The sequence below is a fragment of the Myotis yumanensis genome, unplaced genomic scaffold (assembly GCF_028538775.1).
Source record: "Myotis yumanensis isolate MYYU_CA2020_CCGP unplaced genomic scaffold, mMyoYum1.0.hap1 SCAF_3, whole genome shotgun sequence".
Taxonomy (NCBI): domain Eukaryota; kingdom Metazoa; phylum Chordata; class Mammalia; order Chiroptera; family Vespertilionidae; genus Myotis; species Myotis yumanensis.
In genome coordinates, this window is record NW_027223754.1 from 179,146,454 (window position 1) to 179,164,888 (window position 18,435).

Below are 18,435 nucleotides of genomic sequence, written 5' to 3' on the forward strand. Positions count from 1 at the left end.
AAGGATTATGTCAAGCAGAGTTCTTTTTTGTCATGTATAGAAGTTCAAAAACAAATGTATACACCGGCTGATAAACTGGGTGTTTTTAGTACAGTTTTGAAAGTACATTCCATTTAAAAAAATTATACATTTTTCTCTTTACACGCACAGTCTAAGGATGGATGCTGCTACTAATTAAGACCACCTTTTACAGCAGGGTCGGTATATGCATTTTGTTCTACTAGAGAGTCATTTAAATAGTTGAGGACAAGCATGACTCTGACACATTCTTCTAATGAGCAACAGAACATGTGAACTTTGGCTGGCGAGAGTATCATCTCCATTTGAACAGAGTGTAGAACTTGACACAGACTGGAAGTGGCTTGGGTCTAATTTGTAGTATTTAGTTATTCGTTCCGTAGCCTTCACCTTATCTGTTTGTTGTTTGAATGAGCTGCTGTTCACATTTGGACCCCCAACATGGAGCAATAAAGTCTTAACCACTGAGTGACTTTTAGGCCTTGTTAGGGTGTCTGGGCCACCATTGTCATTTCTTTTCAAAATTGTCTCCCTGCCCTTGAACTCACCACACGTGAAAAGGCCGTATATCAGAAAACCGCCAAAAGACGAAACAAGAGCTAAATAGTTCCCTTTGTCTCCTATCATTTTGCTTTTCCACAACTCCAAACTCTTGGGACTTTACATACTCAAGCCCTGAAATGTGGACCTCTTCCCAGTTCATCACCCAGTTTTCTTTTGTTGTTGTACATGTAATAATATTGAAAATGGGAAGCCACTAAGAAAAAAAATCAGTGGAGAATTCCATGTTCTATTAGGATTTTCTTTCCTTTGAAGTTTCAGGTTTGGAGCTGAAGTGCCTTTGTTCTTAGAGAAGAAGACACAGGTAACCATAGCCTGACATTATCCTCCTGCCCTTAAAGCAGGGATGGGGAACGTCCGGCTTGAGGGCCATACAAGGCCCCCAAAATCATTTGGTCTGGCCTTGCCAAGGCATTAGGGGTGAGTTAATTAAATGTTTGACCAAATATAACAGGATAATTTTTAAGTTGATTATTTTGTATAGCCCATGAATGATGTTATAAATATCCCAATGACCCTTGGGAGAAAAAAAAGGTTCCCACCCCTGCCTTAAAGGATTGGAACTGCCCTAGGTGACTTACAATCCTGTGGGCCCAACCCAGGGGAGAGAGAAGGATAGTGGGTAGTGAGAGGCACTTTGGGGATATGTATGTCCAAATGCACCCCTTTGCCGTAGGACCGTGGTTGACAAACCACGGCTCGAGAGCCACATGCGGCTCTTTGGCTTCTTGAGCGTGGCTCTTCCACAAAATACCACGTGCAGGCACCCACGTACAGTGCGATTGAAACTTCGTGGCCCATGCACAGAAGTCGGTATTTTGTGGAAGAGCCACACTCAAGGGGCCAAAGAGCTGCATGTGGCTCGCGAGCCATGGTTTGCCGAGCCGCAGTTTGCCGACCACTGCAGGAGGTTTGGGAGAGAGAGTAAGAGCATGCTAACTCCACCTAGAAGCAAAGAACTGCCGCTGCTTCAACTTTTTTCGTTTTGCATTGTCAGGGACTTCACATGATCCACCTTAAAACGCTTTTTCTGGCAGCGTAGTTGTTATTAAAAAGGAGAAGGGAAATTGAGATGGGAGGTGGAGCAGAAACATTTCTTGATATTGTTATATGGGCGGGAAAGGAAGAAAATATTTGCAGGCAAAAATCTGCCACAAAACAGTTTCTTCCTTTATCAAATTAGAAGGAGGTGAGTCTACATATGATCTTTATCATTGCTTTCAGTTTAAAATTGTGATTCTCCCAAGATTAGTATGCAATTCTCATTCACTCACTGAGTGCTGTTCTTTTTAATGCGTATTGCAGAACACACCTTGTAACAGATATCCATGAAGCATATCTCCTGGTTAACAGCTGGGATTGCTCTGTGGAAAGACACCAGCTAGAATGCTTTGAAACCAAAAGCTTTAGTTCACTTAAAATATTGAGTGTGTCTCAAAAACCAAGCAAGCAGGGAGGGACTTATTTGGGTGCCAGTTGAGTGGGGAGGGGAGGGAGGGGATGAGAAAGAACAGAAAGAAGGTTTAGTACAGTGACCATAACCAAAGGGCACGTGCCTAAGGTATGAGGCAGCTTCATATTAAGGACTCTTTAGTGCCCCTTATTTCCTTTTTTTTTCCCGTTAATCTTCACCTGAGGATATTTTTCCGTTAATTTTTAGGGAGAGTGGAGGAGAGAGGGAAAGACAGAGAGAAGCATTGATGTGAGAGAAACACATCGATTCGTTGCCTCCTGTACGAGCCCTGACCAGGGCCCTGGCCGGGGAGAAGCCTGCAACCAAGGTATGTGCTTTTGACCGGAATTGAACCTGGGACCCTTTGGTCCACAGGCTGATGCTCTATTCACTGAGCCAAACTAGCTAGCGCCCTTATTTCCTTTTAGTTTTTCATCTGACGGAACTCTTTTCGGGTCTCTATGAAGAATTTAAGTTTGCAGTAGAGCTCACAGTGCTTGGAAGTATTAGTAAGTTTTACTTGCAGGGGAAAGATACCACAATTATCATTCCTCATTTGAAATCCCTTTTATTGGTTTCTGGACTTAATTTTTCCCAGCACCATTCTGCCTCTCAAGATTCTCTTTTAGATGGCCTTCCTCTACCTGTTCTCCCTCATCTTTGCTCTCAGCGATGTCCCTTTGCTTCAGATAGAACTCATTTATCTCCACTATGTGTCTTGTTCCTCACACCTGGCTACTTCCCATATGCTGCTCCCTCTGCCCACACTTCTTTCTATGCAATTCACGTACTTCTAGTAAAGGAAGCTATAGTCTCGAAGAAGACACAAGAACAAGTATGCAGTCCTATCACAGTGATGGCTTTCTCTTGTCCCTTTGTGTATATGTGTACAACAATCCCCCCTTATTCATGGGGACTTGTTCCAAGATCCACAGTGGGTGGCCCAAAACTATGGGTAGTACCAAACCCTATATATGCTATTTTTTCCTATATATGTATACATTTTCACTCATAGGAAGCACTTTATGGCTTCTTTTTAGCATATTTCAGTTGCTAGCATCACTACTCTTGTGCTTTGGGGCCATTATTAAGTTAAATAAGTTACTTAAACACAAGCACTGTAATGCCATGACAGTCAATCTGATAACCAAGAAGGCTACAGCATGAAGACGCTAGATAAAGGGATGATTCACATCCTAAGAGGGATAGTAGGAAATTTCATCACACTACTCAGAATGAAGTGCAATTTAAAATTTATGAATTGTTTATTTTTGGAATTTTCCATTTAATATTTTCAGACTGTAGTTGACTATGGTGGTCTGTAAGTAACTGAAACTGCGGAAAGCAAAACCATGCCTTGCGATTCTTGCACTGATTTTTAAATGACAACAACCATGACAACTGTCTCCCAGCAGCTCCAGAAACACTGATTGCAGGTTTTGTTCCCTAGGAAGCGGACTCAGATAGAGAGTAGTAGAAGGAGATTTATTAGGGAGAGCTGTTAGGATGAACACCAGTGGAATGGACATGAAAGGATTGGGCAAAGTGAGAAATAGGGTTGGGATGCAGTCATAGTGGAGGCTCCTGATGGTTTGAAACTGGGATGTCCTTTCAGAGTCCTCTCCCATTGGAGCGAAGGGGCTGAGCCTTTATGCCCCTGTGGCCCCCCTGGGGTGGACTTGTGGCCTTGCTTGAGGAGCTGTGTTCAGACTAGTCAGTCCCCATTAGAGGGCTGACACTGGAGGGCTGTCCTCCAGGAGGCTCCTGTAGCAACTGAGATGATCGTCCTCCTTGCCTGAAAGGGAATCTGGGCAGGGCCACCCCAGCACCCGTCATCCGTATCTTCCAGAAAAGTACCATGGCTGGCAAAACTGTAAGCAAGATTAAGATCTCATAGGAAACAGAGAGTTTCAAACACAAGATCTGTGCCAGGCTCCTTTAAAAAATCAAATTCATATATAAAAACAGGTGAAGAATAACTGTGAAATATGTCTATTTTAGACTGTGTTTCTACCATGTGCCAGGCCAAGCATTTGGCAAAGCATTACTAAACATGGGTGCCTAGGATTTATATTCAACACCGAGCACACCTTTAGATCTTTTGCCTATTTTTGTCTTTAATCCTTTTCACAATCCAGCAAGTTGGTTACTATGGTAACTATTTTGCCCAGGAAATGGGCCCTTAGAGAGGTCAAATGTGTTGCCTGGGACCATACAGCTTGCAGCTTGCTGAGCCAAATTTTGAATTCAGGTTCTTTTTCTTTTTCTTCCCTTTTTAAAAACACCCTACGGCTCTACAGTTTATGCTCTTTATGCTATTATCACACTGCTTTCTGTACAGATGACTTCTTCGTCAGCAGCGACTCTGTTTTCTACTTTTTCCAAGTTTCCCAAGAAAGTTTTGTATAAAACAGTAGGTGTTTACTAACGACTTCAATTTAACTTAAACTAATTTAAAATAAGTTTTTACACCCAGACCTGCCTTCGTATCAGCACACAGTGGGTGAAGTTTAGTGTGGAGTTTATTCTTTTTTTTTTTTTAAATGATGGCCTTCTTTTTTTAAAAAAAATATATTTTATTGATTTTTTACAGAGAAGAAGGGAGAGGGATAGAGAATTAGAAACATCGATGAGAGAGAAACATCGATCAGCTGCCTCCTGCACACCCCCTACTGGGGATGTGCCCGCAACCAAGGTACATGCCCTTGACCGAAATCGGACCTGGGACCCTTCAGTCTGCAGGCCGATGCTCTATCCACTGAGCCAAACCAGCTAGGGCTGGAGTTTATTTTTATTATTTAAGCTGTACAGTGACTCTGAAACGTCTGGAGTTACTGAGGAGTGGTGTGAATGACTGCTAGCGCCTAGGAAGTGCTACTAATACTACCAAACTGAGTTACTAGGACAAAATCAATACCTAGGGATGACCTAGGGATGACAAAAAATGAGAAGGATTAAAGAGGTCCACGTTGTCCTCACCTCCTCTCTATTCCAATGGATTTCTCAAATTATAAATATTAGTGGAACCTCAGAATCAGATGCCTCAAGGTGTTAGTTAGTAAGCTGGGGTAGGTTTGCCAGTTCTCTCAATTTCTGGTCAAGAAAGTACCCGTGACCTACAATAAGGCACACTATGGAACCCAAACATATTTACAGAACCTTCGCATAGACAGTGATTGTAGAATGAATTTCAGACCTTCATGTAACACCCATTACAAATGGCCTTCTGGGATCTCCTCTAACACCTGAGCAACCAAGGTTTTATTGCTGCAACAGGCAAGTCTCTCTTATTTCCAGCAGCTCCAATTATTAGGTCTTTTTTGTTAGGTTATCTGAAATATACCTCCCTCTAACTTCGAACAAGCAGCCCCACTTTTGTTCCCCGGAGCCACGTGGACATCTAACATCACTTCCACATGTCAGGTCTTTCCATATGTGAAATTGGTCCGCATGTCACCCGCGTGTTTTCTCCGCTCAGTGCAGTCTTCTGCAGTTGCTTTAACACGTCCTCTTATGATTCATACATCATTGATCACGGGTTTGACCAGCACAGAGGCACGGACAGCTATTTTCTCATTCATTTTGAATACTTTACTTTTGTAATGCAGCCTACTTGAAAATGCGTGTTTCTGGTAATGATGAATAGTATTGATCCTTACTGAATTTGAGCATAACTAAAGTTCTAATTTGTGCTGTTACATAACATTTTCCCCATCATATACTCAGTTGATTTAAAAAAAATGTTTTTATTGATTTCAGAGAAGAAGGAAGAGGGAGAGAGAGAGACATCAATGAGAAGAGAGAATCATTGATTGGCTGCCACCTGCATGCCCCACACTGGGGATTGATCCCGCAACCTGGGCATGTGTCCTTGACCGGAATTGAACTCGGGACCCTTCAGTCCACAGGCCGACGCTCTATCCACTGAGCTAAACCAGCTAGGACTCAGTTGATTTTATTTGAACCTAAGTGCAGGATATTTTATATTTTGATTTTATCTTGTATTTAACCTATTAGTGTTCATCCTGTTGCTGTAGTTTGGGATTTGATGGAGTCATTCACTGTGTTAGTTATCCTCCTTGTTTCATATTATCTTTGCATTTGAGAATCATGCTACTTCACCCATCATTGACAAAAATATTTATATGGTCGAGGTAACAACAGAGCAGAGAGAAACCAGAGGTCCTTCTGTACCCTAACAATGATTGAGTACACTTTCTCTACTCTAACAATGATTTGAGTATGATTTTCTGTACTCTAATAATGATTTGAGTATACTCTTTGGCTATAATCATTGAACTCAAATCATATTTACATTATTCAACATATGTGCCTCTAAGAGCTTTTGTTGGTGATGGAGAGGGGAATGTAAAGGGGATTAACTGGGAAAGGGCACAAAGGAGATTTCCAGAGTAATAAAAATGTTCAGTATCTGGATGACATGTGTGGTTTCTATGGGCAAAGACTTGTCAAAACTTCTGAAACCTTTTATTAAAGATCTGTGCATTTCACTATAATTAAATTACTAATTAATTTAAATTAATTGTAAAACTCATTTAGCATGTAAATTCACTTGGATTACCAACTATTAAGAATTAAAAATCAGCTTCCCAAGTTAAAATCTTGAGGTTTTGAATATTGAAATGACTGTCAGTCTTTGACAGTGATGAAATCCAAAATAAGATGTAGAACTCAACCACTGTTTTGTATGAATTTCTTTTTCAACTCATCCTTTGAATAATACTTCTTTAGGGTGTGGGATGGGAAAGTTTCTGCTAAGCAGTCTACTTTGATATTCAGAAAAAGATGGGTAATAACACTACTGTATGTTAGTAACATGTTTTCAATAGGTTTCGCCTTTGTTCTATTTCTAAGCTCTTGGACAGTTGGAATCTGTAAATGGGTTATCAACACAATGTATTCAGTGAGTGTTTATTTGGAGTGAAGAAAATTAGTTGTCAAATTATCTACTTTATCCATTGAGTACTCTTTATAAACTGCTCCTCTGAAGGACTTTTCCTTTTAGAGGTGATATTGTGTGTCAGTCATCCATGGTGTAAGAAGCTATGAGCTATGATTATGTTTTGGAACCACATATATTCATTCATTAGTAAGGTGGTGATCACTACAATAGAATATAATGAAACTGAGAAGACTTGTTTTTCAGTGGTGTAGTGAAAGCATGCACATATTCTCCACTTTTTATTTTGAAATAATACTTTACAACTATGTGGCAGTTTTTATCCTTCATGATGGTTTTGCACATCTTGTATAATTTTTTCCTCACAAGAAATTGGAACATATCTTATTAGGATTAAGATTCTGAACATTGGATGATGAAGTAATTTGAGGAAGGTCACACTACGGTAATCTAAATCCTTCACTCCATTCAAGACCTAGGTCAAAATTATATTTCCTCAGTGAATCTGCTCTTCACTTTCCTTATCCTAAGATAATTTTCCCAATTAAAGACAATTTCCTAAGCAATTTTGTGTACTGCCCATGCTATATTAGTCGTGTCTCATCTGCCTTTTATTTGTTCTTAATCTTCTTTTTGGACATGTATTATGTTTTCCTAGCCATATTGTAAATTCTTCTACTTCTCTTATGTCCTTCCATCCCCTGTGCTCATGGTATAGAGCCAGATGAACAGGGCCTTCTTAATAAATGCTTTCTGAATAATGGATGCCCTTAAAATTAAATTGTATAATATAAACAAAATTCCACAAGTAGTGTGTGGCCCATCATATAATCATAACTGGTTGGATAATATCACTTGGGAATAATGTGAGCAAATTTATTATATGATTAATAGTAACTCCACATTTTCAGTACAGATTGTTAATTGGAGTATTTTCTTTCTGCATTTGGTAGGTTTTCTGAGTTCTAGTATGAAGTCTTTAGAAACTTGTAAGTTGATGGTCTTTTAGTGAAGCAACAGGGTGTGGGGGAAAAGATGCTCGATAACATCGGTTGACTTTAATCTGAGGCTTTGTCACTTCCCCAACCCCCCTACCCTGCTATGAAGGGTGTATGTGGCTTAGCAAAGTACATGGGATGCGATATGCGCTTAATAAAGTCAGATTCATTGTTTAATTTTACCTCATTGTTATATTTTATAGTTTTTTCTTTTTAACAAGTAAGTTTTAAAGTAATATGAAATCATATATGTTTTTTGAAGAAATTTAGGGAAGTATAAAGGAAAGGAAGCAAGAACTCACCTTGATGAAAAACGACATACCTATAATGTAATGACATTTAATTTTTATGCAAGCCTTATAAAAAAGTCATTCTCATTTTTATTAATTCATTTGTTAACCTAATCTTTTCCTTTTTTTTGTGTATGAATCTAACAAGCATTTATTGACTGTTGGATGTCAGACATATTCTAGCTGTTGGAGACAGCACTAAACCAGCCGAATCCCTGTCTTCATGGTGCATCTGTTCTTTTTTGAGGGGGGAGACAATAACACCATCAAAAAATATAAAATATGATGTGTGACGGTGATAATGCCATGACTGAGATGTAAGGCAGGTGATGGCAGTCCTTTAGAGTGGGTGACATTGATCTGAGGAGGTGATATTGTACTAGGAATCAGAAAGGACTGAGGGAGCAAGCACAGTGGCCAACTTGGGTAAGGTAACTCCAGGCAAAGAAATAATAGCAAGTTTATTCCAGGTCCAGCAAGTGGAGTAAAAACTCAATGGGGACTGGATCTTTAGCTCTGCAAAAACCCTGTGCTCTAACTTGAAACGGGGAGTGCTGCTCATCTGCTGTTCTTAGGGGGTTAAATTCTGATCTTCCATTTAATCCATGTTACCTTTTCCTCTGCTTACATTACTAGCTTAATTAAGGCTTGGATCTTGTGTTAATGCTTTTGTTTTCTTTGCATACAGAAAAGCTATTTTATAACCCAGACTCATAATCACCTGGTGGAAGCACTGCTGCAGAGAATGTTCGAAACAGAGAACTCCAGTTCTAGAGTGTAGGCGTTTTCAAGCTAGCGGAGTTTAGAAGGAGCTGCTCAGCAGGGCTAGGAAGTAGGAAGACTTCCTGAGTCATATTTCTTTTTAAAAAATATATTTTTACTGATTTCCGAGAAGAAAGGAGAGGGAGAGAGAGACAGAAACATCAATGATGACAGAGAATCATTGATTGCTTGCCTTCTGCACACCCTATACTGGGGATCGAGCATGCAACCCAGGCATGTACCCTGGCAGGCTAATCGAACCGTGACCTCCTGGTTCACTGGTTGATGCTGAACCACTAAGATATGCTGGCCAGGATTGAGTCATATCTTTATGGTTTAACATCATTGTGTTTCAAATGAATTATTATAACTGCAGATGCATTTATTCAAATCCAGCTGTAAAAAAATACATTTCAGGGAAATAAGAGCGGTTTTCAGATTATTTATATTTTGGCTTTTATCACAATAACATTGAGCTGACTTTAGTAGTTATAGAACAGTGAAACCACTATGAACAATTATGCACAGAATTCTAATCAAAAAGATATTTTTTTTCTTACGAGTGCTCAGAAGGTTGTCTCTTTATCTGAAATCTGAACAACTAGAAAATTCAAATTATCATTTTTATTCTATGTGCTCATAGGAGGAAAGTATTTCTCATAGAAAGAGATAACAGTTAAAGATGACTTAAAATAAAACTACCATGGACATAAGGTAAATTTAAATCAAGTTAAGATCCTGTTAAATGTCTTATACCTCTATAAACCATATAACTGTTAACAATTGTTTAATCCAATAGTGATCACCAGAAGTAAAATGACTATTGAGTAGAGAAAAGTTAAATTACGGTTAGTACAGCTTTAGTGTTATTTAAATTCCTTATTGCTTCCCACTTCTCTGGAATTGGTAATGTAAGCTTGGCTCATTGGAACCATCAAAGAAACAATGTATTCTCAATCTATTCCCAATCATCATTACTAATATGTACTTACTATATCTCTTGAGGGCTTTAGGATTAGTGAAAATATCTATATGATCATGTAACGAAAGAACCTAAAAAGTCCATCTGCTTTTTTTTTTCTAAGCAATCCCTTCATACTTTTACTTAACAAAAATGACTTACATATTTTCAAACCACTTCCATACACTTTATGCATAAATCCAAATTCTGGCTTCTGGGTTAGTATAAAAGACATAGAAAAAAAAGTGAAGGGATGGAAAAATATCTTTCAGGCAAATAGAAATAAAAAAAAAGCTGGGGTAGCAATACTTATATCAGAAAAAATAGACACCAAAGTGAAGGCCATAACAAGAGATAAGGAAGGCCACTTCATAATACTAAAAGGATCGATGCAACAAGAGGATATAACCCTGATAAACATATATGCACCCAATGCAGGAGCACCCAAATACATAAAAACCTCCTGGAAGATATCAAGGGAGAGATCGACAACAATATAGTCATAGTAGGGGATTTTAATACACCACTGACATCACTGGATAAATCCTCTAGACAAAAAAATTAGCAAAGAAACAGCAATCCTAAATGACTCACTAGATCAGATGGACTTGATTGACATCTTCAGAACACTTCACCCCAAAGCCACGGAATATATGTTCCTCTCAAGTGCACATGGGACATTTTCAAAAATACACCACATATTGGGACACAAGCAAAGTCTCCCCAAATTCAAGAAGATTGAAATCATACCAAGCATCTTCTCAGACAACAACGGCATACTATTAGAAATAAACTACAATAAAAACAATCCAAAACACTCAAACCCTTGGAAGCTGAATAGCATGTTATTAAATATTGATTGGGTTACCAATGAAATCAAAGAAGAAATTAAAAACATCCTGGAAACTAATGACAATGAAAACACAACAGTCCAAAACCTATGGAACACAATGAAAGCAGTCCTGAAAGGGAAGTTTATAGCTCTACAGGCCTACCTTAAAAAGCAAGAAAAAATGGTAGTAAATCATCTAACTCTACAACTCAAAGAATTAGAAAGAGAACAACAAGAAAAGCCCAGAGTGAGCAGAAGGAAGGAGATAATAAAGATCAGAGCAGAAATAAATGACATAGAGACCAAAAAAACAATACATAAGATCAATGAAGCCAAGAGCTGGTTCTTTTAAAGGATAAAGAAGATTGATGAACCTCTAGCCAGGCTCACCAAGAAGCAAAGAGAGAGGACCCAAATAAACAAAATCAGAAATGATAGAGGCGAAATAACAACAGACCCCACAGAAATACAAATGATTGTTAAAAAATACTATGGACAACTCTACTCCAACAAACTAGACAACCTGGAGGAAATGGACATATTCCTAGAAAAATACAACCTTCCAAAACTCAATCAGGAAGAATCTAAAAATCTCAATAGGCCAATAACTATGGAAGAAATTGAAGCAGTCATCAAAAAGCTTCCAGCAAACAAAAGCCCAGGGCCAGACGGCTTCATAGGGGAGTTTACCAAACATTCAAGGAAGAACTAAAACCTATCCTCCTCAGACGATTCCAAAAAATTCAAGAGGAAGGAACACTTCCAAGCTCATTCTATGAAGCCAGCATCACCCTCATACCAAAACCAGATAAAGACAACACAATGAAAGAGAATTACAGGCCAATATCCCTCATGAACATAGATGCCAAAATCCTCAACAAAATCTTAGCAAATTGGATCCAGCAGTACATCAGAAAGATCATACACCATGACCGAGTAGGATTTATCCCAGGGATGCAAGGATGGTACAATATCCACAAATCAATAAATGTGATACATCACATAAACAAATTGAGAGAAAAAAACCACACAGTCATATCAATTGATGCAGAAAAAGCATTTGACAAAATCCAACACCCATTTTTGATAAAAACTCTTAGCAAAGTTGGAATAGAAGGATCATACCTCAACATAATAAAAGCCATATATGACAAACCCACAGCCAACATCATACTCAATGGACAAAAACTAACACCATTTCCCCTAAGAATAGGAACAAGACAGGGATGCCCACTCTCACCACTCCTGTTCGACATAGTACTGGAAGCATTAGCCATTGCGATTAGACAAGAAGAAGAAATAAAAGGCATCCAAATTGGAAAAGAAGAAGTAAAACTGTCCTTATTCGCAGATGACATGATATTGTACATAAAAAACCCTAAAGACTCCATCAAAAAGTTATTAGACTTAATAAATGAATTCGGCAATGTAGCAGGATACAAAATCAACGCCAAGAAATCTATAGCATTTCTATACACCAATAGTGAACTTACAGAAAAAGAGACTAAAAAAGCAATTCCATTTACCATCACACCAAAAAAATTAAGATACCCAGGAATAAACCTAACTAAAGAGGTAAAAGACCTCTACTCAAAAAACTACAGGACGTTGAAAAAAGAGATAGAGGAAGACATAAACAGTTGGAAGAACATACCATGTTCTTGGATTGGTAGAATCAACATCTTTAAAATGTCCATACTACCCAAAGCAATCTATAAATTCAATGCACTTCCCATTAAAATACCAACAGCATATTTCACAGACCTAGAACGAATTCTCCAAAAATTCATCTGGAATAAAAAAAGACCCCGAATAGCTGCAGCGATCCTGAGAAAGAAGAACAAAGTAGGTGGGATCTCAATACCAGATATAAAGCTGTATTACAAAGTCACTGTTCTCAAAACTGCCTGGTACTGGCACAAAAACAGACATATAGTTCAATGGAATAGAATAGAGAGCCCAGAAATCGACCCAAACCAATACGCTCAATTATTATTTGACAAAGGAGGCAAGAACATACAATGGAGTCAAGACAGTCTCTTCAATAAATGGTGTTGGGAAAATTGGACAGTTACATGCAAAAAAATGAAACTAGACCACCAACTCACACCATACACAAAAATAAACTCAAAATGGATAAAGGACTTAAATGTAAGATGGGAAACCATAAAAATACTAGAGGAATCCAAAGGCAACAAAATCTCAGACATATGCCAAAGCAGTTTCTTCACTGATACAGCTCCTAGGGCATTGGAAACTAAAGATAAAATAAACAAATGGGACTACATCAAAATAAAAAGCTTCTGCACAGCAAAAGAAACCATCAACAAAACAACAAGAAAGCCCACTGCATGGGAGAACATGTTTGCCAATGTTATCACTGATAAGGGTTTAATCTCCAACATTTATAGGGAACTCATACAACTTAACAAAAGGAAGATAAACAGTCCAATCAAAAAATGGGCAAAGGACCTAAATAGACACTTTTCAAAAGAGGACATTCAGAAAGCCAAGAGACATATGAAAACATGCTCAAAGTCACTAATCATCCGAGAGATGCAAATCAAAACAACAATGAGGTACCATCTCACACCTGTCAGAATGGCTATCATCAACAAATCAACAAACGACAAGTGCTGGAGAGGATGTGGAGAAAAGGGAACACTCGTGCACTGCTATGGAAGACAGTATGGAGTTTCCTCAAAAAGTTAAAAATGGCCCTAACAGGTGTGGCTCAGTGGATAGAGCGTTGGCCTGTGGACTGAAGGGTCCTAGGTTCGATTCCAGTCAAGGGCATGTACCTGGGTTGTGGGCACATCCCCAGTAGGGGGCGTGCAGGAGGCAGCTGATTGATGTTTCTCTCTCATCGATGTTTCTAACTCTATCCCTCTCCCTTTCTCTCTGTAAAAAATCAATAAAAGATATTTTTTAAAAAAAGTTAAAAATGGAACTCCCATTTGACTCAGTGATCCCACTTCTAGGAATATATCCCAAGAAACCAGAAACACCAATCAGAAAGGGTATATGCATTCCTATGTTCATAGCAGCACAATTTACCATAGCAAAGATCTGGAAACAGCCTAAGTGCTCATCAGCAGATGAATGGATTAGAAAACTGTGGTACATATACACAATGGAATACTATGCTGCTATAAAAAAGAAGGAATCTTTACCATTTGCAACAGCATGGATGGAACTGGAGAGCATTATACTAAGTGAAATAAGCCAGTCAATGAAAGAAAAATACCAGATGATCTCACTCATTTATGGATAATAAAGACCATTATAAACTGATGAACAAAAATAGATATAGAGGCAGAGCAGCATCGAACAGACTGTTAAACTACAGCGGGAAGGCTGGGGAGGGTGGGGGGGGCGGGAAGGGGGGATAAGAGATCAACCGAAGGACTTGTATGCATGCATATAAGCATAACCAATGGACATAAGACACTGGGGGTAGGGGAGCCTAGGGGAATGTCAAGGGTGGGGGGGGGCGGGGGGAAGAAGGAGACATATGTAATACTCTTTAAAATACTTTAAGCAATAAAAAAAAAAGACATAGAAAAGCTGAATTTCTAGGGTATAATTTGTCCAGAGGGTTTATATTATAATACAGTAGCCGTTTCACTGAAAAATAATTATGGTTGAGAAGAGAACTAGTAAGGTTTTTTCTTTTGCAATGTTGATGTCTGATCATCTCTGACTCGGTCTAGAATTAGAAAATTTTCTGTAGAAAAATGGATATCAGAGCCTTGCCCGTCTGTGATTTATGTGGCGTTTGACTTATGTGTTTCAAGCTGTAGTCGTTCACAATTTAAGCACTTCTCACCCCAAGCAATCAGGAAATATAGCATCTTTTAATTTGAGACCTCTGAGTTGGCCATACATGGAGATGTCAGGAGAGTTTTGTGGTAGCCACATGCTCCAGGCATCTAAGCATGTGGTACAACAGGAATGAACCCTTCCATTTCATTGACAACATGTGTTACATATTATTATGTTTCTGGCCTCTAGGTTTTAATGTCTTGGTGACAGGATCTATATTGGGGGAAGGATTGTCTGGGCTAACTTTCTGTGTAATAATTGTTTGGATTAAATTGTAATTTTCCATGCAAATCTAAATAAGATGCAGACACTATGGGTGCCAAGGATTTCTGTGTGAAGCAGGGGTAAGAATAACAAAGGAGCCTGCTCTGCGTTAGTGGTGAGAAAGCATCTCTTGGAGGTGAACACATATACACACACAAATCAGGTTTCGGATAAATGTGTTGGTTGAACATGGATGACCCCTAACCATTGCCAGCAACCAGATGTGCATCCCTGCAAATCCATGTAGCAAACGGGGGGGCGGGGGGATTTGGAAATACAGTACTAAATTTCTATGGTGGTTTGAGAGCCACAGACAAGGAAGTATTCTGCCTTGAGGTTATTCTGATAAAATAGGGCTGTCTGAAATTCTTTGTCTCAACCTTATCCAAACTTGGAAATTTCCATATTTTTTTGTTCCCCTGTCTCTCCCCACCACCCCATCCCCCCACCCCCGCTTTTCTTTTTTTTTTTTTTTTTGCTTATGCAAGTCGCAGTGTAATAAAAGGTCCTAGCCCCGGGGTGGGCAACCCCTGGCATGCGTGCCAAACATGGCACGCCAGTAACTTTTGCTGGCACGCAAAACCCTCTCATAATCTTCCATTTACAGTTTTTTTTCTTAATATCGACTTTTTTATTTTTCAGATAAATTCAGTGTAGGTGCATCTTAGATAAATAAATAATTTTACATAACAAGTTATCTTAAAGACCATAGACATGGATTGACGAGAGAGGGGAAGAGCAATTTCAATAGTGTCGAAAACAAACTATTGAGGACTTGGAATGCCATTCCAGAAATTTTTTTCTGTTTAAAAAACTTTGCAACAGCATTACTCTCCATGTTTTCATCCATATACGCTTGTGAATCTTTGTTCTCAGTGATGAATTTTGTTAAGTCTCGTAATAGGAGTAGCCTGACGGATGAAAGTAGTAGCTCGTGCATATCTCTGAAGGTCACGAAATATAAACGTGATGTAAAATCTCTGTCATCAGTGATGCAGCAGCAAAAGTCCCACTGATAATATCAAACGGAGTCATAAAGTTTTCTGTCGGACCATCAGTGTACACGTATACATTAAAAAATAAATGTATTTTTCATCATCATATACTGTGTTTTTGTCGCTCGAATGAATTTTATTATTTCTTCAAGGTTCTTCACATACGCACACCTTAAGAGATATCAAGTAGGCGTAACATGTTCTCAAAATATTAGGGTTGGCGCGCAGAAGAATTTTGAGTCAGAGATTTTGCTGGTTTTGGCACGCACTCACAAAAAGGTTGCCCACCCCTGCCCTAGACTCTCAGAGTGAGACCCCCTGTTAATTTATTCCTGGAAAATGCCAGCCTAGGAAAAAAAGAAGTTAACTTCTTTGCCTACTCAAAAATATGCTATTTGAGCACTACCCTCTTTTATGTATACTAATTTAAGTTCTGGATAAGATAATAAAGTTTAAAAGGCATTCCACCTTTCACAATGTTTAAATAATGGTGGTTACCAGTGGCTCAGTGGTAATTGTTGTCTGTCTGTATGGGACCATCAAGATTCTTATGAGACATCTTTTGAATATTTTCCTTTGCTTTATTTGTTTGCCTTTTGATCCTGTAGGTATTCCCATAGTTTTTCATTCTTGACCTAGAGCTGATTCCATCGTATTTCCATTGTCGTTTTCTTGGTTTGCTCCCTGAGACGCTCAGGGAAAGAAAAATTCTTGGCCAGATTCTTAGACCTTTGCTTGAGGCCAAGCTCTGTGAACACCCACGAAACAAAGACCACTGTGGTGAAGGGAAAGCACATAGTTGTCCTTTTGAATCCTGGCTGCTTGTTGTAGGAATTTAGAATGTGGAACAACAGTCTGGAGAATGTAAATTGTAGCTGGGTCAGGAAGATCCTTCAGTACAGCAACTCCAGTGCGTGTAAGGGATGAGTGCCCATGTAATTTTATTGGAGGACAAATGAGTGAGAAGCCACACTCAGGAGAAGAGGCAGAAGGGGCGTGATCCCCTCACTGAAATGATCATGCTTGTCACTGATTTGTTTCCCTAATTGCCTCTAACAATTTGTTTCCCTAATTGCCTTTGTGGATTTTGAGTAATAGTTTTCTGTTCAAATAGGATGAAGGAAAGGGAACTATATTGGCTAACACATGCTTCCTCGCCAGATGGGATTTTCTCCTAAAATGAGGTTGGAACCATCCTCCGCATAAGCTCTTTTATAAGCCGCATGAAAACAAAGCCAAGGAAGTCCTTGGTTTGAGGGTAGCATTAGGACACTAGTCACCACTTAGATGTTTTTGTGTCTCTTTATTGTGGAGATTTACAAACGTTCTTTTATGTTTCTGTAAAAGTTAGAGCCCATTGGTGTGATTGTTAGTAGGAACTAATGTGTTATAGAAGGACCTGATTTGGATGTCCTTAGAATTGACAGCAGCTCACTCTTGGTGCATCATCTGAAAGCATTTTCTGAGAAAATGAAACTTTCATTTCTAAAATCTGTCATTTTGAAATGTGTCTGCAATGCCTTAACTTTATCAGCAAGGAAAGAGCCACAGCAGTGTCGATGCTGCCTTTTCCTGTCCTTTATACTCTGCCTGTCCTGTCTTCAGTCTGGGTGTGACCAATCGGATATTACAGTTGTTTCTCTGGGGGTTGAGTGTGTTGACTTCGGGCCTCTTCTCATGCAGGAAACAATGTCATGAGAACCATCCATGGGGTGGGAGAGATGATGACCCAGATGGTGCTCAGTCGAGGCTCAATCTTCCCCATGAGTGTGCCTGATGTTCAGCCGAGTATCCACCCCAGCAAGCAAGGGAGCCCCGCCGAGCAGGAAGACGTGACCGTGATGGACACCAAGCTGAAGATTATTGAGATTTTGCAGGTATGTTGCCTAATGAAAGCAAGGTGACAAATACCTAACTGTACTGATTCGTTTAATTTCTTATACTTTTTGCTTCAAATCACTTTGTAAATACTCTGAAATGCTATGATCTAATTTTATTTGAAGATAATGACAAGCCTGGTAAGAAATCTCACACTGACACTATTTAATATATTAATTACATATTTTCATTTTCATCAAATATATTAATGATGACATCTAGCAATATGGAGTGCTTTGAGAGGGATAAAACCTCTTTCCCATGTATTTTCTTATTTAGTATTAACCCTAATTTACTTTTACCTTCATTTAAGATGGATTTCAGATCTGGCAAAATTAATGATTGAATTCTAGCCCTTTTTCTATTTTTTAATTGAGTTAGGCATGTGATTCCATGTATCCAAATTTGTCATTGTATCAAGAAACTCAAATATAATTTAATTTGTTATTAACAAAAATGTTGATAATTGGTTTTAGTTGATTTTAGTATTTTATATGAATGATTATCTCTTTTTGTATTTTTGTTTCCAAGAGGCCAGGAATAACATGGGTATAACATGTATAAAATCATATATATGTAATTTATATTTTTATATATAAATAAATATATATAAATATATATAAATTAACCTAGCTCTATGAATTTTAAGGAGGTAAATTATCATTCCATTGGTTTAG

At 38.6% G+C, this 18,435-nt stretch overlaps 1 protein-coding gene across 1 annotated transcript in view; it reads left to right on the forward strand.

Moving 5' to 3' along the window:
• Positions 1 to 18,435, forward strand: part of ITPR2 (inositol 1,4,5-trisphosphate receptor type 2) — a 425,687-nt gene that overhangs the window by 152,897 nt on the left and 254,355 nt on the right. Inside the window, exon 22 of the mRNA XM_070410528.1 lies at positions 17,564 to 17,757. Within this exon, the coding sequence (XP_070266629.1) occupies positions 17,564 to 17,757 (194 nt within the window). The remainder of the gene's footprint in view (positions 1 to 17,563; positions 17,758 to 18,435) is intronic.